Raw genomic sequence first — 22,226 nt, 5'->3', positions numbered from 1 at the left:
AGGATAGAGAAATGTATTCATCATTATTAACTTCAAGAGAGAAAGTCACGAGATTATTTTCTTTTTTTATTAACTTGTTGATGGTTATTGAGTACTTACACAAGTCATTAATATTTATATATAAAGATAGGTTCCTCGCTCTCTCTCTCTCTCTCCATAAAGTCATTCAATGATCTTTATTAATCTTGTTTTGTTTCTTTTTCTTTTTAAGAAAACTCCTATATCTTTCTTCCATTTTTAGGTCATTTGTTCAATTAATATTTGTTCAATGTTTAATTTCGAAACAATAAACAATAACTTTTATACTATTAACTTTAAAGTAATACAAAATCTTAATTGCAGTTTTTTTATTTTCAACCTTATATAATTTTGGATTAATTATGTTTTTAATTTTTAAATTATAATGCAATTTTGGAATTTGTTCCTATTTAAAACTTTGATTATACTATATCTCTTTATTTTATGAACGAATGAATGAAGTTCTCATTATCTAATGACCTTAACTTTTTTTCATGAGATAAATGATATTGTCATGTATTGACACATTTGTGTCTATGTATATGTAAGATATGTTTTTCTATTCTTTCTTTTCTCTTTCTCATCTTCCTTGTCTTTTGTTACAAGGAGAGTAGGAGAGGGAAAGAGACAAGAAGAGTGAGAAAGGAAAGGAGCAACAAGAAGGAAATATGTGTTATAAATTAGTTATAGATTGACAACAAGAATAGAAGAAGGAAGAGAAAATGGTGGTTGAGGAGGATGACGAAGAATAGACGACAGTAATCATGGTGTTTACGACAACAATAACGACGATGTTAATAGAGGAGAAAGAGAAGGAAGATAAGGAATAGGAGGAGGAGGAGTCAAAGGTGGTGGACACAAGGACAATAATGACATTGGTGTTGTCGCAACCGAAATCGCGACGGGACGACGATCCAAAAAGAAACGGGTTTTAGAAAAGAGATTTGGAGTCGCCACCATAGTTTATTTTGGAAAACTACGGAAAAACCATAAAAAGGATAAGGCATGGTCTACAAGAACCAAATTCTGGTTTCGGGAGTCGGTTACGTGTAGGGAAGGTATTAGCACCCTACAACGCCTACCCTAAGGCAGTACCTTTAACTAAATATGCGAATATGATGTGGTTTTCAAAATGTTTAACTATCCCCTAAAATAAAACTCTAAAGAAACAAAATATATTTTTTAGTTTTTTGGGCCCGACAAGGATTGACCTTGCTCCTACGTATTCTCATTCAGAATGAGAAATCAGGGTTACGTAGTTCTTTTTGAAACGGGAAAGCTTGTTTGAGAAATTGTTTAGAAAATTACTTGAGAAAATTGTTTGGGAAAATTTGTTTGAAAATGATTATAAATAATTTTGGATTTTTGGGAAAGTGATAGACAAGAGGTTTTTAGCACAAGGACGATGTGTGCGATCACACATGTGCCTAAACCTTTAAAACATTTTTATTATCATTTTTTTAGAAGAGAAGAAGAAAAGATTTTAACACAAGGACGATGCGTGCGATCACACATGTGTCTAATCCTTTAAAATATATTTTTATTAATTTTTTTATAAGGGAAGAAGAAAAGGTTCTAACACAAGGACGATGCGTGCGATCACACATGTGTCTAAACCTTTAAAATATATTTTTATTATTTTTTAGAAGAGAAGAAGAAAAGGTTCTAACACAAGGACGATGCGTGCGATCACACATGTGTCTAAACCCTTAAAATATATTTTTATTATTTTTTTTATAAGGGAAGAAGAGAAGGTTCTAACACAAGGACGATGCGTGCGATCACACATGTGTCTAAACCTTTAAAATATATTTTTATTATTTTTTAGAAGAGAAGAAGAAAAGGTTCTAACACAAGGACGATGCGTGCGATCACACATGTGCCTAAACCTTTAAGCCATTTATTTTTTATCATTTCTCATAACAAGGCACTTTAAAAGTAGATAAATATTTAAAATGGGAACAAAAGAGAGAGAAGAAGAAAATAATAATAATAATAATAATAATAATAATAATAATAATAATAATAAATAAATAAAAATAATAAAATAAAAATAAAAAAAAATAGAAATAAAAATAACATACAATGAGAAATAAATAAATAATGAAAATAAAGTACCAAAGGGATAAAACAAAGTAAAATAATAAGTAAATAATACACATAAAAAAGGGTGTGGAAGTGCTAAATAATAAAAAAACAGGGGTGCTTAGACAAAAACGAATTGGGCCAAAGCCCAGGCAGGGAGGGGTGCGAAATAGGAACAAGGGGATGCGGGGAAGCAATTCGTTGGTTTTTACTTTTTAGGAACAGAATGGGCCTGAGCCCAGACCAAGGGAGTGTGCGGGTGAGAAACGGAGGGGTGCGCGAGGGAGAAAAAAAAGGTTTTATTTATTTATTATATATTATTATTTTTCTTAGGCTGGATCAGAGGGCCCAAAGCCTTTTTTCATTCCTCAGATCTGGAAAACCCTAGGGGTCTCACGTCCCAACTCATTTCCAATACACCCAGAGGCTCGAATTCCTCTACTCGGAGAAATCCTAGGGGCAATCATCACCCACTCCGCCTCAGTCTCCGTTCAAACGGCCGGCCACCGTTAGCCGCGACCCCGGCTCAATCCAAAGCGACGCCGGTGACCAGGCGCCCCCGGAGCCGCCATCGGATCTTTCTCTCCCTCCTCGCGCGCGGGAGATCCCCTCCGTCTCCGTTTCTTCGCGTGCGTACGGCTGTCTCCGCCAAACCGACCACTGCCAGACGCGACCCAGGGCGTCGCCAGCACCGCCGCTCACCGTCAGGATCGTCGCCGGTCCCCGAAATCTGGTTCCTCTCTTCCTCTTCTTCTCGCGACCAAGAGAGACCGTATTCTCCTTCGTGAATCGCCTCTTGGGCAAGCTCAACCACCGCGCCGGCCAGGGCTCCGCTAGCGTCGCCGGTCGTCGCCAGAGATGCCTCCGGTCACCACGTCAACATCCTCCTTCCCTCCTCGCTTGCAAACAGAGGAAACCCTTTCCCTCTTCTTTTCGCGGCTGCCATCGCCAACACTCCTTTCGAACCACACCTAGGTTCTCTTCTTCATCCTCTCACTGTAATGGGTCAACTGTAATGGGTCCGGTTGTGATGAAGGAATGAGTCTCTTGTCTCTTGCAAATGAATGGTGGCTGACTTAAGAGGTTTTGCATCGCCGACACAAGAAGGAGAGGTGGTGTGTTTCTGAACGTGAGGAGTGAATAGTCATGGCCATTTTGAGTTAACTTTGATGAATGTTGCAGTATAACAGTATTGAGAGAGGGGCTGACCGGGTGGGTGTTTTGCGTTACAGGTCGAAGGTAGCGAAGATCTGAGGCATGGTACTGGGATCATGGGTTTTGGGGGCATTAATCATGGAGCTCGAAAGGTTAACCTGCTATCTCTGATTGAAGGCGCAAGATATAGCGATTATACTCCAGAGACAAGCTTTGAGTTTATTAGTATAGGATTTGAGATTTGGTTTGTCCATTTTGATAGAGGTAGGAGATGGCACGAGAACTATATTTGCTACTGCTGTTTACTCTTTATTTACGTGTTTCCTGTGTGTTAATGGGTGCTAAAGGGATATACAGTGTTGATGTTAGGGAAGTGTATACCAATCTTCTATCGTTAGTTAAATAGACGAAAGCACTGAAACTGCATTTTGGGTGCAGTTTTGGTTAACAGAGGAAGGGAAACAAACGCAAATATATACATTGATCCAGCATCAATCATTCACCACTCAGCACGCATGAGGAAAGTGTATCTAAAGAAAGCATATATACGTGAAGCATGACCAAAGAGCTTAGGTACATGAAGACTTACCTTCGCAGCTTCAAGATGTCTTTCGGGTTCTAATTCCCTTTCCCCTCCTCAATGCCGGAAAGTAAAGTTGACTGGGCAGCCAGGTTCAGAGTCGGTTCTCCTCTTTCGGTTCTCCTCTTTTCTCTCTGTCTCAGATGCCTTGCCCTCTCCTCTGATGGTGATGAGTAGTGATCCCCCTCCAATGTGATTGATCCCCCTCCAATGTGATTGATCCCCCCCTTTTCAAAGCCAAAGCCCCTCCTTCCTATTGTAACGCTTCCTGGGAACTCTCGGATATCCTCTGGCGTAGGATTTTCTTTGTCTTTTTCCTTTCTTCATGTCTCCACTTTGCAGTTGGCAGGTGCTCTTTCAAAAGTCTTTCCCCTTCCATGTATGGCTGCTGCTGCTTAAGGATTTTCAGCAAGAAAAGCAAATACCTTTTTACGCTGCCACTGTGTAAGCACATTTTGAGCATTCTCTGTGCTTGATCACTGTAACGGATGGCTTCAGAAGGAGGGAACCTAGTTGACTTCCTTTTTTCCCTTCTTTTTTTTTTATATATTTTATTTTATATATGTCAGCATTGCAGTGCAAATTTTTATGAAAAAAAAGTAACCTTTTCTTAAATCTTTTTTTTTTTTTTAAAAAAAATAAATAAATAAATAAAAATAAAAATAAAAATAAAAATAAAAATAAAAATAAAAAACGAAATTAAAAGGGAAACAACAAAAATAAAATAAAAAAAAATAAACATAAAAAAAAAGAGTAAAATACATAAAAATAAACCCTGAAAAACATAAAAAATAAAATAAAATAAAATGAAATAAAGCAAAATGGAATAACATAAAAAAAAAAAGAAAAATAAAACCAAATGAAGTAAAAATAAAAATAAAATGAAGCAAAATAAAATATAAATAGGAGAGGAAATAAATAAAAACGAAACAAAGTAGAAAATAAAAGAACAAAAATAAAAAACGGAAAACGGAACACAAATCATTTTTGAGACTTCGTATTAAATTTATCTTTGTCCGTTTACTTTGTTTTATTACCCCTTCTTAACTCTATATATATTTTTTAACTACCCGGACGAAATTGGGTATTAACAGGTGTCAATGACAGTAGAAGGAAATGGCCATGTCAACGAAGAACGACAATAGAGGAAGACAAGAAGGAGGATGAACACAATAAAAATTTCCATAGTTACTAACAAATTTTTACCAATGAAAATAAATATGTCGGTAAACCAAAATTTACTATCGGATTTTACCAACTGTAAGACCCTAGAACCTCAAGAATTTACCAAGTTGTAAAAAGTTCAAGTTATAATGTAAAATGGAATGCTGTCAGGTTTGACATGGTTTACTATTTTAATTATAACTTTTTGTAGAAAATATCAATTGAGTTGATTCTTGTTTTATTGGAAACTAGACTCAAATATCTTTAATTGGACATATAAATATAAATTTTTGGACTACCGGGCTAGCTGCAGTAAAATTATTAAAACTCGGAAACGTTAATCACGCTCAGGTATGTTCAGTTTTGACCTATGATGACTGTTTTGCTTATTACTTTCTCTACCGAACTCCAATTGAGTTGATTCTTGTTTCATTGGAAACTAGACTCAAAGAGCTTCAATTTGACTACTCATACGCATATTTTGGACTTCGGGAAGGTGTCTAACTGAGCTGGGGAAAACGTGACAGTGTTGCTGTCCAGGGGCTAGCGTCCAACCTTAATTTTAGGTACATTTTTACAAGTTGCGATTTTTTTGGAGTGGGTAGGTTGTGTTCTGAACTAGGAGAACATTTTGGAACCTTTGGAGACTTTCCTACCATGTTTTAGGGCTGAAAAAAAAATGGTTTAGGATGGTTCATTGGTTGTTTATTATTGCTAAGTACCAAGTGCATAGGTCCTTTGTTGTCTAAGGCATCTTCTTTAATTCCAAATCAGATTTGGAGTTTTGGGGGAGAGTAGAGAGGTCCTTGGTGGGAGGTGAACGAAAATCCTAAGTGTTCTAAGTGTGGAGACTGACTTGGTCTAGCAAGGAGGAGAAGAATTGCTCTCTTGGAAGAAGAGAGATTTAAGTTAGAATTTTCCTTGAAATTGAAAGTGAAAACAAGCAAAGGTGGTGGTCTAGAGGTATCAAGAGTGAAGAATTTCTTGCAAGGAGAAGAGGTAGGGGAGCTAATCCTTTCTTGATTATGATCATGAATATGAGTATGAATGTGTTAAAATTTGGTAATGGTAGTTATCTATTGACTTGTGAAAAATTTGGGTTTCATGATTATAATTTCTTATTTTCGAGTTACTGTGGTGAAAAATTTCTATTAATTGTTTTCACCGTTGGATTTAGCTAAAATTTTAGTATGTGAATCCTAAGACCTATTACTAAACTTTGACCGTTCGGATTTGAAAATAGAAGTCTGTAATTGGAGAAATAAATCCTGCAAGTTTGAGTAAATTAGTTGCCCCTGTAGTTCTGTTACTGAGTTGTCTCGGTATAATATAGATTCTGACCTATTGCACCGTTAGATCAACCTCAAAATTTGATATATGATCCCTAAGACATATTAATACACTTTGACCGTTCGGATTTGTAATTAGTATTCTGTACTTGGAGATATATATCCTGCATGTTTGAGTGAATTAATTACCCTTGCAGTTCTATTACTGAGTTCCCTTGGTAAAGTATAGATTCTGACTTATGGGACTGTTAGATCAACTTGAAAATTGGATATATGATTCTTAGAATACATTATTACAATTTGACCGATCGGATTTGGAATTGAAGGTCTCTGTTTAGAGAAAGAAATTTCGAAAGTTTGAAATATTTGATGAACACTGCAATTCTGTTCTTAAGTTATAATGGTAAATATTTCATATATATTCCATTTACCGTTAGATTGAGCCCAAACTTTAGTATGTAGTTCATAAGACATATTAGGTGATCTTGACCGTTCAGATTTGGAATTAGATGTCTGTGCTTAGAGTAATTCATTCCGCATTTTGAGTTTAACCGAGAACCACTTAAATTTCTGTCTCTGAGTTACCTCGGTAAAATCTCCATATCTACTTAGATAACCGTTAGATTAATCTGAACTTTTAGTATGTTGTTCCTAAGAGATAGTGGCATACTTAGACCGTTCGGATTTTAGATCGGAGTTACAGATTTAGAGATATTAATTTCGTATCTTCTCAGGGATCTTAATATTGCTTAATTTATGTTTTTGGATCATTTATACAAAATTGATGATTTCCGCCTCATTACCCGTTGGATTGGACTGAAAATCTTACCATATGATCTAAACATGTTGTTGATTAGTTTGATTGGTTCAGATCGTTGATAAATAATATGTTGAGAAAGGTAATTTGGTTAATTTGTGCTACTTTGGTAATTAGGCAGAATTGAAACTGGGATATGTTAATTGGTTATTATGTGCTTGTTGAACATGATTGGTTTGGGATTAGTGGTTGAGATGGAATGTGATTGGTTATGAATGATATGTTAGGAAAATGTAATTTGGTTAATTTGAGCTACTTTGGTAAGTAGACAGTATTGTCTTGCTGCGCTACTTTGGTAAGTAGGCAGAAGAACTTGGTTTGCACTACTTTGGTAAGTAGGCGAGAAGATGTTGGGTCTGCGTTACTTTGGTAAGTAAGCAGGGTGATTTGCGCTACTTTGATAAGTAGGCAGGATGAGATGATGAATGAAGAGATAAAGAGAATGATATAAATCGGGCTACTTTGATGAGTAGGCAGATTAACTATACTGTGCTGCTTTGGTAAGTAGACAGTATTATCTTGCTGCGCTACTTTGGTAAGTAGGCAGAAGAACTTGGTTTGTGCTACTTTGGTAAGTAGATAATAAAAATCACCTTGTTAGATTACTTTGGTAAGTAATCAGTATATCATGGTTATACTACTTTGGTAAGTAGACAGAAGGATTGTTGACTATTGTGCTTTGGTAAGTAGGCAGATTAATAATATGTTGTATTGACTATAGTGAATCGACTGATGATTTTGACTGGAGAAATATTATAAAGTATCAGTGTAATAGTTGGTTTTTGAGTATGTTTGAGATGCATGTATTTGACTGATTGCCATACTTGTGATGTTAGTAAGATTGTGGATGATGTATATTTCTTGAATCGGTTAGCTCACCCTACTGTTTGTGTTTGTGTTTGTGCATGTGAATGCGATGATCGTATAATGTGTGATATTATACGGGAGCAGAAACTATATCAGATGAATTAGCAGATGGTTCTGGACTCGCTTAGAAGATGAGAGATCTGTGGGGAAAAGGAGACATGGGGAATTTCTAAAATAAATCTGTGTTTGAATTTCCGAACTGTGAGAAATTTTAAATTTCAGAAGTCTATGAACTGTGTGGAATTTTATCTTCAGAAGACTTGTGCTGTAATAAAGAACTTAATATTTTATGGGTGTTGAAATTTGTTAAAGACGAATTACATATGTATTTTGTGGAAAATAAATTGTAACGCCTAAATCGGGGTGTTACACCAACGACTTTTAGAATTTGAATTATTGACGATGATCAATTATGTAAGTAAAGTCGATTGATAATTTGTAAATTCCTATTACTAATATATTTTTTTCGTCCATAAATCCATCTAAAAGGAGTTGTAAATTTCCCGACAACTTTAATTACACATTTTAATATATTAAGAAGAGATCGATAAGAAGGAAGAAGAAGAACCATAGTGATAAGATATTGTCCGTTTTGGACCAAGCCCTCACGGATTTGCTTTTGGTACCACTCCAAAAGGCCTCTCAACAATGGAGATATGTTATGTGTATATAAACCCATGTTCATCTCTTATTTTATCCGATGCGGGACTTTGTTTGTACCCAACAGGTAATGCTACAGACAATTATCTTAACCTATCACTTACATAATGAAGGAAATATAGAAGAACAACAAACAAAAGATACGAATACACTTGTATGATGTGCATATTTTACATCTCATTCCTAGATCAAGCAAGAAAATCTTAGAACCAATCCAATCTTCTTTGAATCTTGATGGAAACTTGAAAAGTTGTGTTAATCTCTCCAAGAATTCTTAGATATTTTTGGTCTTATTTTTTATTTTAAAAATCATAGTTAAAAATGAGATGGAAGTTGATTTTTAAAGATAATCTTTTGGGTTAAATATGTTTTTAGTCCCTAAACTATTGGCCGTTTCTGGTTTTCGTCCCTCTTCCAAAGTAAGGTACAATTTGGTCCTCATTCTTTAGAAAAACGTTCGTTTTAGTCCTCAAAATTTTGTTTTTAGTCCTCGTTTTAGTCCTCAAAACGTTCGTTTTTTCGACTAAAACGAACGTTTTTTAAAGATTGAGAACTAAATTGTACCTTACTTTGGAAGAGGGACGAAAACCAGAAACGGCCAATAGTTTAGGGACTAAAAACATATTTAACCCTAATCTTTTTTATCGATGATATTAACCTACTATAGAAATAACATAATCTCTTCAGCTTTGAAAACATTACATGTGTTTTGTTTTAATTGATTAGATTAATAAACTAATCAATTAATACAAATGGCGATATATAATTTGAAATGAATCCTTTTCATCCAAAATTAATTTTAATTGATTATGTTGTGATGAGATTTTAAAAACATTATTGCTTGCTTATAATATTTTTAAACTTGATAAGCAACTAATATAGTTTAACAATTATTCTATCAACCAAACATGATTTAATACTAACTATCACATAATTGTACCAATTTTTACTTTGAACATCATAAAAAACAATAATTTTATCATTTTTTTTACATATTAATTGTACCAATTTTTACTTTGAACATCATAAAAAACAATAATTTTATCTTTTTTGTTTTAATATTAACAACATAACTAGCTACTAAATTAACTACTAAATTAATTATTGGATTAACAAAAAAAAATTACTAGTCCCAAAAACATGTTTAAAATTTTGTTTAGTGGCCAAAATGTTTTTGATACTAAATATACTTAAAATTTTAATTAACGACTAAAATTTCTTTGTTGCTAAATAAGTTTTAAATTTTAATTAGAGACATTTTTTTTTGGTTTCTAAATACATTTCAGATTTTAATTAGCGATTAAATGAACTTTTAGAGATATTAATTTATGTAACAGTAGAAATAGCGAAAGAAAATCTTATTAATTAAATACCCATCACTAATTTGGTCTCTTTATACATTAAAATAAAAGTTGTTTCTGAATTATAAAATGATAATTTTTGTTTCTAAAAAAATATTTCATAATATTGTGTAATCCGAGAGGTTTTCAGATTGTAAGAAATTTCATTCCTTCCGTTTCCATTAAATAATATATTTACGCGTGTTGCTCTCTTAAAATATAAAAAATAATTGAAGAAATTTACAAATATAGTTTTTTTGTCATATATATATATATATATATAGATATTTATAAGTTGATTTTTCTTTAATTTTTTTACCAACAATTTTTATTTTAAATTTTATTGTTTGACTAATAATGTTATTGATTTGTAATAAATTTAACAACTTGTTTATTAAAAAATAAAAATTCATATTTAATTAGATTAAATTAAAAAGATGTTTTATTTTAATATAATTTATTTATTTTTGTAATTTGTTCTGTTTATTTTTTATTTTAAAAAATAATATTTAATTAGATTAAACTAACATTATTTATTTTTTAATTTTTTGCTGTTTAAATAAAAATATGTTTCTGCTTAAAAATATTATAAAAATTAATTAGATACTTAGTATATGAAAATCTATATGATTTAATAAAACATTCTTGTTTATAACTAAAGACTCAAATGTATGATGTTAAAATTATACACGTTAAATCATAAAATTATAGATTTACAATTAGAATATGTTTTGCGAAAACTCACTTTACAATTTCAAAAACTTTTTTTCAGATAAAATAATTTTTTTATAATGTAACTTTTTTTCTTTACGATTATTTATCAGCACTGTTTCCTCCCAAGCTTAATTGATATACTATTTTAATTCACATGTTGATGGAGAAGGAAAAACTTATTAATATAAATTAAATAAGTTTTAGGTCCTTGAAAATGTACATTATTTTCCGTTGTATTCCTACAAATGTCAAAATTAAACATTAGTATATATCTTAGAGTGATATTAACACATAAGCTATAATTTTGACATGATCACACGTAACAATTAATGTATCACTTATTATATTAACAAACTAATTATCAAAACTTAAAATTAAATAATAATCTTAATTTTAGACATTAAGAAGAAGAAAAATTAAATCAAAAGAATAAATATAATGTCAGGTATCAAATACCAAACACAATAAAAGGGAGAAAAAATGTTCATAAGAACACCTCCGACTAACTATGCTTAGAGTTCTTAATTTAGGGTCTTAAACAACATATTTAACATTTAAAACTAACAATATTTTGTTAAGGTAAAAGACCTATGACCTATGTATTCATATTCAAAGAAAAAGAAAAGATATCACTGGGAATTTTTTTTTTTCTACTTTTTCTTCCAAAATCTCCCATTAAAGTTACTCTAATATTTAAAAGCACCAATCACAGAGGAAAGAGACATGCTAGGAGAAAGAAACAACCAAATGTCATTAAATATAATATAACTAAAGAATATTCAAAAATTTGTCATTCTTTTCACTTTAAAAATCTTATGCTATCAAAACATTGATATCCTTTTAAAAGATAATCCAGAATTATTTAATATTTGGAAAGTCTTTTTTTTTTGTAAAATAAGATTATGTAAAAAAATTGTTGTTAAAAATCAAAATTAAAACAAAATAAAAGTGCAATTTTATCATAAAATCAGATTACAAATTACCAATATATTTTACAAAATAAATTAATATAATTTTTTTTTATCGTTGATATAATTTTATATTAATAAAAAACAATATTTCTTAAAACATAAATGCAAAAATATCAAGTAAGACAGAAAAAATAAGAAAAGAATTAAAAAAAATAAATTTTAATATTTATATAATTGCACTAAAATAGAACAGACACAGCTTTTATAGGATACTGAGGTACTATGTCCCCTACTTCCTTATCATTCTGTCACTGAAAATACATAAATGTGGTCAGACTTATTTGATTTTGAGCACATAATGAGAGAAAAAACAAGGTAGGTTAGGAATGGAAAATGTTTTACGTTTGTTTCGTGTAATGAATAATGGATGGGTTAAAACATTTAGTTTTTGGGGCAAACCTTTTAATTGATATAAAAAATGCAAATTTTATTTATGTTTTTTCAATTTGAATTGGATAAAGTTGTAAATTTCTAATGCTTGGGCCCAAAAGGAGCTAGGCCTTGAACTCCTTTAAGTCCATTTTGACTTACCATTTTGTCATAGAAAAACAATAAGCGAATAGGAATGGGATGTTGTTGCACCTCCCAATTTAATAAGTACCCCTTTTTCCTTACATGTATTTTTCTTTAATAAAAATAAAAATATCCTTTTCATAAAAATAACAAGAACACTATTTTCTTTATTAACCCTTATTATTCTTAAATCTTGCATCTCCATTTTTATTATTATTTAAATCCTATTTTTTTTACATTATATTTTTTATTCCTTTCATCATTTATATTTTGTTTTCTTTTGATTTTTCTTATCTATAAAAATTGATCATTTTAAATGTATTTTTCAATAAATGGGTCTTTAGAGGAGTTCGCATGAGAGACAAATAACACCTATGAGACCTGGTCCTTGTCTATAAGAGATTGAGAGATCACATTCAACTAAAACCTTAAGACAATGAATTTATAGGTCTTTTATTTATATATGATACTCAATTTTTTTCATTTCTAACTAATGGGAACTTGGACTCATAATTTGATTCTTAACAATCTCTCTCTCAAGGGTGAGTCCATTCAAAATTGACCATTCACTAGTACAAAATTAGGCTTCTAACGTGCCTAATACGTGTCTAATACACAATGACATTTTTGTAAATTTTGAGAACTAGTTCATTCAAGAATTGAAGCCATATGTACCTTTTGGCTTCAGTCAAAAACAATCAAAGCATAAAGGAGTGCCAAATCATCAAAAGTTTTTAAAAAACTAACAGTTTAAACTATTCCCTTGTTGAAACAATACTTATGGCTTCAATTATTTATAGAACTGTTGTCATAGGGTTTTCCAAAATTGTATGCCATGCCAGTACAAGACCTATGGCTTTGATTATTTATAGAACCGTTGTCATAAGGTCTTTAAAAATTGACAATTATAAATTATTACATGTCTAAACAACTTCTACGACCTCGGTTGTTTACAAAATTGATGTCATAGAGTATTTATGCTTCAATTTTACACAAAATTTTCAAAATTGACACTAAAAGTTTTATTTTTTTAACTTTTGTTTTTTTGGTAGGCTTTAGGCATCAGTTATTAGTAAATCAATGTCATAGAAGTATTATTACTTCATTTATTAAAATAACTGAAGCAATATGTCTTTCTTGGATTAAAATTTCACAAAAAATTCGTAGACCCATTTTTATAATTTTTTTCTTCCTTTCACATGTGCGAACTAGCATCGCTGCATTTCGTGGTCTCTCTTCATCTCCGAACGCGAAAGCCATCATCACTACTTTAATGTTGTTGCACCTTTCATTTGTCGATCTCACTGTCGCGCCACCTCTTCATTCGTTCATTATTCACTTTCGTTGTTCGTCTTCTTCATTGTGGTAAGTGTAACTGTCTTTGTTTATTTGTACGTTTTTTGTTTACTTTGGTTCCTAAGACTAATATGTTGTTCGTATTTGTGTTCAAGTATTGTACTTTTGTGTAGAAATTTTGTATCTTGCCAAAATGCGGGTAGTTGGATCATTTTCCATTGTTGTTTGCCTTTCACACTCCCTAGTTCATATTATTGTATTTAAAATTTTCTTTTTAATATGAGCCTATAATTTTGTAGTAAGTTGTTTATTTTTTTGATGTTGGATATGATTAATTGTATGCTTAAATATATTGTTCTATTAAGTTAGATTTATTTTCTTGTTTGAGATTCAATATAAAAATTATTTATTATCTCCAAGTTTCTTAAAGAAATGTTTTTTTTTAAGTGAATATAAGAAGAGTCGGTACTAATAATTTATAAGTATTAAGAAATGAACTTTAAGCCTAACTCAACCCCACAAAATCACCTTGTAAGGTGAGGTTTGCACCCACTTTATACTCTAAATTGACCTTATCTCTAGGTGATGTGAGACTTCCAATACACCACCCTCACGTCGAGTTATATACATCTCTAGCGTGAGACTAGACATTAATGGATGGTCCGATAACGGTCCGATAGTGAGTGGAACAATATGCCCAACAAACAACAAATATCGCTAGGATAGGCTCTAACATGACTTTGATACCATGTTACGAAGTGGACTTTAAGCCTAACTTAACCCCACAAAACCGGCTTATAAGGTGAGATTTGCACCCATTTATATACTCTAAATTGGCCTTATTTCTAGTCGATGTGGAACTTCTAACAAAATCTTGAATTGTCTGGTTAGATAGTTTAAGAAGATTAATCGCTTCTTCATAGTTTATTATTGCATATAAGTTTTATATATAAATGTCTTAAAATTCATGAGAATATTTGCAATTGTATTTTGTATTGATCTTCGGATTTATAGTTGATTGTGGTTTGTAATCACTTTCATTTCGTGTAACCTGAAAACCAATGTGAAATGCTAACAAAATTTCGTTAAATTTAAGATATATTATTTTTAATTTATATGTACTATAAACTAAAGAAAGTGAATCCTCTTGAATGAGATATGGTCAAACCTTGAATACAAAAGTGATCGAAGTGATCATTCAAGATTACTGAAATTATGTGAACAATTTCAGTATATATACTTATGGATCGAAATTGGATTAAATCACAATGTATCAATACTGAGTATGAGTGAAGAGTAGAATAATTTATACAATTTCCGCAACATAATGATGGTATACGTGATGACGAAGTGAAGTTTATATGTTCTTGTGTCAACTATTTGAATGGGAGAAACTTGAACGCAACAAAAATTAAAGAACATCTTATTTGTGATGGTTTCCTTCAAAGTTATACAACATGGACATAGCACGAAGAATTACACTTTCCATCTGTCTCTCGAACTGAACATGTATTCGATTCTACCATGGAAGATCGACCGAAAGAAGACAAAATTGATGACATGATTCGCGATGTTGGCACAAAGCTTTTCCCCAAGCGCATGTGTATGAGACGATGTTCACTAACACAAAGACTCGTTTGTATTGGTTCAACTAAGTTCACACAATTGTTAGCGGTGTTAAGGCTCATGAATTTAAAGGTGACCAATGGATGGATCGATAAGAGTTTCATAGAATTATTGTCGTTGTTGAATGAAATGCTTCAATATAGAAATACACTACCTAATCGTAATTATAATGTAAAGAAAATTATTTGTCCAATGTGTATGAAGTATAAAAGGATATATGCATGTCTGAATGATTGCATATTATATAGGAAAAAGTCAAAGGTTTGAAAAAATATTCAAAATGTGGGTTATCACGATACAAGCCAAAAAACAAAAATGAAGATATTGGTCAGATAAAAAAGGTTAATTTCGCTTTGAAAGTAGTTTGATACCTTTCAATCGTGGCTAGACTTAAACATATGTTTGCAAATTCAAAAGGCGCTAAAAACCTTAGATGAGATGCAAATGAGAGAACAACTGATTGTCTGTTTTGTCATCCACCTAATTCAATGCAATGGAAAAATAATTGTCTTGAATTCCCCCAATTCGGTCAAGAATGTAGAAATATTCAGCTTGTTTAACTACTAATGGAATGAACCCATTTGGTAGTTTAAGACCAACGATATAGTTGTTGGCCCGTTATATTGATAGTTTACAACTTATCTCCTAGATTGTGCATCAAGAGAAAGAACATCGTGTTGTCTATGACGAAATCTGATGGGAACCGCTACCATAGATCTTTAAAATTAAATAATTATTTAAAAACTGATATAATTTATGGTCTTAGTTCTTTGTAGAACCGGTACCAAAAAACCAATTTTTTTTTCATTTTTTATTTTCAGTTTAGTGCTTCGGTTTTCTTAACCAAAGTAAAATCTTGATCTTTTTGTTTTAGTTCATAATTGAGGGCAAAAGCTCCCATTTTTTTACCTCGTCTTAATATGTCTCGGTTCTCAAACCGTTGCCAATTATCGAAAATAACCATTATCGTATCCTTTCACTGCATTAGTGACTCCCCTTCAAGCGAAAACATTCCCAATCATAAGTACTCATTTCATACCATTATCCATCTTAATGAGACATACTTACACGAACCCTCTATCAAAAAGACTTTTGATACAAGGACTATACTGTACTCATATAAGCCAATCACCATGACTAACCTGGCTTTGATATAATTGATGGGTTTATCAATATAAGAATTTATTGAAAAGATATGACACCAATGAGAATTGAGCCTAACCTATATATGGACATCATTTTCAACCAAAACGTTAAGATAATGGGTTTTTTAGATCAAAAGAGTATGTGTAAGTTGCAACCCATGGAGGAGAGAAAAGAGAGAGAAAATTTGTTAGTATATTCACGAAGCTGCTTTAGTAAAATTACGGTTGCCACTTTGTTCATGGTTGGATCGGGCTGAAACTTTGATAACAGAGAGAGAAAATTTGTTGGCATATTCACAAAGTTGCTTCAATCAAATTACGATTCTCACTTCGTTCACGGTTGGATCGGACTGAAACTTTTATAAAAGGTTCGAGACATAAGGTTCTTCATTTTGACTGTTGGAATTCAACTAAAGGTTTGAGGTTAGATAAATGAGTCTCGAACCATTGTTCTATTTTAAGTTTTTCTTTATTTATTCTTTATATTTGAGAGAGTTATATTTTTAATGTATTGATTGGTTATAAATATTTGTTTGTATTTTTTATTTGAATATCCTTTATTCATATATGATATTAGTAGAATTTGATTTTCTAGCTTATGTGTATGAACTTTTACTTTTCACATTAAAATGATTTTTTCATGTTAAAAATATTGACATTCCCTTTTTGTGATTATTATTATATTTTTTTTATTATTTTTTTCTTCATAAATTTTTGTAAATGTGGAAAAATTACTTTCATTATATAGTTGGATATTTTTGTTATTTATTTTTTCACATAAAAAATTTGTAACTTAGACTCTTGATTCTCAAACATACACAACATTTTCTATCAAAATTGATATTAATGGTGTAATGTGACAAATATTTCACCAATCTTATATGTAATATGTTGGAAGATATTGTATGTAATGTTTGTCAATAAGTCATGTGACAATTACTTTATCTAATGTTGGCATGTGTAACTTCTTTATTAAAAAAAAACTTTATAGAAAGGTATAAGTAATCCAAAATGTATTTTGTTATATTTTTTATTCAATATCTTTGTAGGTTTATTCACTTATTTTCCTTTTTCATAAGCATTACCGAAAGGTGTAAATAGCTAAAGCTACAAGATGAAACAATAATAAAATTTTTCATTATTTGTCAAATAAATAAGAAATAAATTTTAAACCTAACTCAACCTCACAAAAATCGAACTTATTTCTAGTCAATGTGGGACTTCCAATACATGTTAAGAATTGGACTTTAAGCATAATTCAACCCCACAAAACTGACTTGTAAAATGAGGTTTACACCCATTTATATCTTATAAATTAACCTTATTCTTAGTCGATATGGAACTTCCAACACATGTTAAGAAGTTGACTTTAAATCTAACTCAATACCACAAAATCGGCTTATAAAGTGAGATTTATACTCACTTATATATTATAAATTAACCTTATTTCTAATCCAAGATAATTTGTTTAATCTCAATGACATTTTAATTGAATAATTTTAACTATACTAGAACCTAAAAGCATTTATTATTCTTCGGAATTAATTTCTTATATGACTACAATGGTTGATTTCATAAGGTGATTCTCTTTCGAAAAGTCTATGAAAGTCATAGTCCTGACACACATGTATTATCGTCAAATTATGTCAACAAACACAGTTGACTTTTCATGGTTTTAAATTTAATTTAATGTCTAATTTAAACTATGATTCACATTTCAGAACAATACTTTTTAAAATATAAAATGAATTATTCAAAGATTAAATTTTATTTTATCATCTCAACTTTCTACCGTTAATCTTCTACTAAATAATTACAAGTGCATTTCATTATCTAAATTGCGGCACCTCTCATTTGAGAGAAGTAAAACATTAATATCTTTTCCAAATATCAAAACTTTTAAGTTTTAAATATAATTTTTTAAATACACTCTTTATTATTGACTAAAATCAGTTAAAAGCTACAAGTTTTGATGAACCACAACTGAATATTAATTTGATGATGAACTTCACCTGTTGTTTTATAGTTTTCCATAACTTTTCATTAATAATAAAGAATCTATCTAAAATGTATTTTGCTAGCATTTCTCATCAAGTTGAAATGCTTGTTAAGGAATCGAAGCAATTGTTGTGTAATAAAGAAGTGAGAAAATAAGGCAATATATCAAGATTCTGCTCATAATACTAAGATTCATGTTTAATGATATTAAGACAGCATCTAATCTGTTTATTTATTCTTTTATGGCAGTATTTTTTTTTATATGAACTTTTATAATCGAATTAAAAAGGAAACAACTTTCGAAAAATAATCTACACTCGGGAAGATCCTGTATGAATTTTTGTGAGTGTTGTTAGTCCTGAGGGTATATTTGAAGGAGTGCTGGGAGTCTGATCTGATACAAAAAAGGTTCTAAATCTGATCTTAGCATCAGACGTAAAGTCCATATTCTCTGCACTTTTTCAGCAGCATATTTAAACCAAATAAACAAGAACATATTCATGATTTCCAAAAGAAAATTTATTTTTGCAAAACAGCAATTTTCTGTGATATGAAGACTTGAATAAACGGTGAACATGAAGAAGGGATAAAAAAATGGTGAAAGAGCATAGAAAGAGAAGAAGACATGAAGAAAGGTGAAGAAGGTTAATGTTACGGTTAAGGAGGGTCGGGGTTGCGGGTCCCACCGGCTCACATCTTAAAAGTATAAACGATAACGCCACCACCCACTCCCTTCTTCTCTTATCAATTTTTTTTCTTCTTTTTCCCTTTATTTTAAATTGGTGTAATTTTGTAATGTAACGCTTTCTTCCACTCTCATTTCCTCGTCGTACTCTGTCCCTTTCTCTTTCTCTCTCTTCCACTGGCTACCGTCCCACCCGGTGCCGCTCTCACACGTGCCCCCTCCTCCCAAAGACTCCGTCGCACGTGCCGTCCCTCACCCATACAACTCCCTTTCTGTGGTGCAACAAATAAAAGTTAGAGAGAGAATAATAACTCATGGAAGCAATATATATGGAGATAGATAGATAGAGAGAGAGAGAGAGAAAGAGAGAGTGTAGGTATGCGTTTGTGTGTGAAGGGTGAGAGATAGAAAGAGAGAGAGAGAGAGAGAGAGAAAGAGTTGATAAAAGCATAATTTTTTTTCTTGGTGTTTGAAGGGGCATGTAGATGCAGTAGCTATAGATTGGTTTATGGATACCCTTCTTTATCTTTCTTTCTATCTGGTTTTGTTTGAAATCTGAAACTTCAAGATCGGTTTTGGGTGAGTGAATCTTCTGGTGGGATTCTGTTTTGCACCGATGAGGATCCGGAAAAGGCCGGTGCTTTTCCCGTCGTCGGTCTCGCCGTTGCCTCTGTCAGATCCACACCTGATCAGCCGGTCGCCGGTGGTGGTGCAACTAAGCGAGGCTGCTTCCACGGCAGCGAAACGTCCTTCTTCTCCTTCTTCTGCAGTGCTCCATCGCCATGCTGGTTCGTGGAGCTTGGATCGTTGCCAGCCATCTGATCAGTCTCTCCCTTCGATCGGGAAGCCAAGCAACGGCTGGGATGATCCCTCCGGCATCGGTGAAAGTGGGGCACACAGACAGCACAACAAGCAAGACCCTTTGGTAAGTAAAAACACACACAAACACTAATTGTTTAATTTCCGTTTCCCCTTTTTTAAAAAAAAAATTGGTTCACTATTTCCGTTTTGTTTTTTCGAAATATCATGATGTGGGCTTTTACAAGTGCACTTTTTTCCAATCTCTCGCAAGTGGTTACCCGTTGGTCTCAAATTCGTTATTTATTAATTTTTCAAAATTAATAAATTTGTTTTTGGTACACCCAGAAAGGGGCACGCTTGGGACAAGAACAAGATCCTATGTATATTTTGGTTTTGTTGGTCTTGCAGGAGGAGGTTATTGTTGGAAGGGAAGAAAGTGGAGAAGACTCCGGAGAGAAGGGTAATCATACCAGGTAAGAACCAAAAAAGAGAAATCGTTTTCCCCTTCTCTTGTTCTTTCATGAAGTCTCGTAGTAAAAAAAGGTGAAAAAAATCCGATACCCATATCTAGATTTGAAGTTTTTAACTAGCATGAAAAAAGAAAATATTTATTAATATTATTATTTATAAAAAAAATGTATACATCAGTGGAAAATACTGTTGAAGTGATTTTAATTAAGAGTTTTGTGTAGCCACCGTATATGCTCTCCCACATATCTAACCAAAGTCCTTGTTTCTTTTCTCAAAATTGGACATCTACCATTTGCACTAGAGGTGCACAAGTAGCCACCACCGAATGCTGGTCCCCAACTACACTGTGTTTTCTTCTTTCGAAGCATTGCACTATTATTTTCACTTCGTCTCCCATCCTTTTACCGTAAATTTTATGTATTCACGTTCATCTATGCATATGTTATGGTTCTGGGTCTTTCTGGGTCTGCTTTCTTTGTAGGAAAGGACGCAACTTGGGTTTGGAAACTCTAGCCGGGGTGGTGTCACCGTTAAGCCCTTCTTCTACTCAAGGTAAATGGCTAACACCGAATGCATGTGAATGTGAAAGTTATTCCGCCGAAGAAAAGGTGTTCACCGTGTTGTGTTATTCATGCGTTGCAGACAGATGGTACGAGGAAGAGAAAGTTATTCCGCTGAAGAAAAGGAGAGGGGCATTCGAGGAGAATAATACAGCTGCCACCCATAGCAGGAAGACGAAGGCGAAGATGAAGACGAAGATGAACAAGAAGTGTTCCTCTCGCAACGAGGATAGCACGGAAGAGGAAAATGAAGAAGAAAAGGGAGAAGAAACGAAAGTGGATGATGTAAACGTGAATGTGAGTAAGAAGAGGGTAAGGGGTAGTGCACTCATGGAAGGTTCTAGGTGCAGTCGTGTGAATGGGAGGGGATGGAGGTGCTGTCAGCAAACTCTGGTTGGTTACTCGCTGTGTGAGCATCACTTGGGGAAGGGAAGACTCAGAAGCATGACAAGTGTTAGAAGCCGTTCCATTGCATCAACTGCACCAAAGAAGGTGCACGTACACCACCACCATTCTTCTTCTTCTTCTTCTTCTCTAGAGAAGCAAAATACGAGTGTTGATGAGCCCTTTGGGGAGGAGGAGGAGGAGGAGAAGAAGCCGGAGATAATCACGAAGAAGAGGATGAAGCTGGGCGTTGTAAAAGCGCGTTCCATAAGCAGCTTGCTAGGACAAACCAACACCCAGATTGCTGCTGTAGCTCATGAGAATAGCAAGTAAGTATAATAAGTACAAGTGCAGAAAACGGTTATTATTTCATGTACTTGTGGCTGAGAGAAATTTTTAACGCTGGAGTTTGTCCTAATACTTGGTGCCACTGAATCATGTGTCAACTTGGTGTGGTGTTTTACTTTGTTTCGGTATCATGTTTATATTTTACTTGGGCAATTGCTTACGTTGTGTACGATTACTTTCAAAGCACTGCACTGAAGAACATATTCTGATTTTTCACTGGAATGATATGTTATCCAACGGGTATTTTGGCTTAGCACTGGACTTGATCATCATAACTGCGTGTCCTTTGACCGAGGAAACAACTTGGACTATCGCAAAAACATTAGTTTTTTTTTAATATCAAAATAATCTTTAATCGATAATTTTGTTATTATCAGAAAGGAAATTAACTGTAGATTAAGCTTCAGTCTAAGCTTAATGGTATTGTGTTGATGTATATAGATATCACCCGTGCATGCATGGTGCTAACAATTGCACCCTCTAAGTGCGCGAGGTCTGCAGTCCGCGTAGTTATTTTGATGCTTTAAGAAAAATATACTATTTACATTTTTTTTAATTTCTTTCATTTAATTATTTGATTAACTATTATAAATTCTAACCTTTTACATGTTTTTGGAATTATTCTTCACTCTTTTCGACATTTAAAGTAACGAAGTACTTCTTACATTCATAAAAATTATATTTTTACTTAAACTATGAAAATGATGATAATGTTATTATTAATAGTTTTGTTTATACA

General features: G+C 32.5%; 1 protein-coding gene and 1 long non-coding RNA gene across 2 annotated transcripts; both read left to right on the top strand.

The window, feature by feature from the left end:
• Nucleotides 1-5,112: 5,112 nt before the first annotated feature.
• LOC148206432 (uncharacterized) lies at nucleotides 5,113-8,270 on the top strand. Its single transcript, XR_015783596.1, has 2 exons — nucleotides 5,113-6,001; nucleotides 8,060-8,270. It is a non-coding gene; the product is annotated as an uncharacterized LOC148206432 (long non-coding RNA).
• Nucleotides 8,271-19,242: 10,972 nt separating this feature from the next.
• Nucleotides 19,243-21,740, top strand: LOC148206431 (uncharacterized). Its single transcript, XM_088104296.1, has 4 exons — nucleotides 19,243-19,848; nucleotides 20,133-20,197; nucleotides 20,677-20,747; nucleotides 20,838-21,740. Exons 1-4 carry the CDS (start codon nucleotides 19,540-19,542, stop codon nucleotides 21,470-21,472), a joined length of 1,080 nt encoding a protein of 359 aa, XP_087960422.1. The 5' UTR covers nucleotides 19,243-19,539; the 3' UTR covers nucleotides 21,473-21,740.
• Nucleotides 21,741-22,226: the final 486 nt, after the last annotated feature.

This window comes from Vigna umbellata, chromosome 1, assembly GCF_029865625.1.
Source record: "Vigna umbellata cultivar VRB3 chromosome 1, Vumbellata_1.0, whole genome shotgun sequence".
NCBI lineage: Eukaryota > Viridiplantae > Streptophyta > Magnoliopsida > Fabales > Fabaceae > Vigna > Vigna umbellata.
This window is presented reverse-complemented; position numbering and strand designations above follow the sequence as displayed.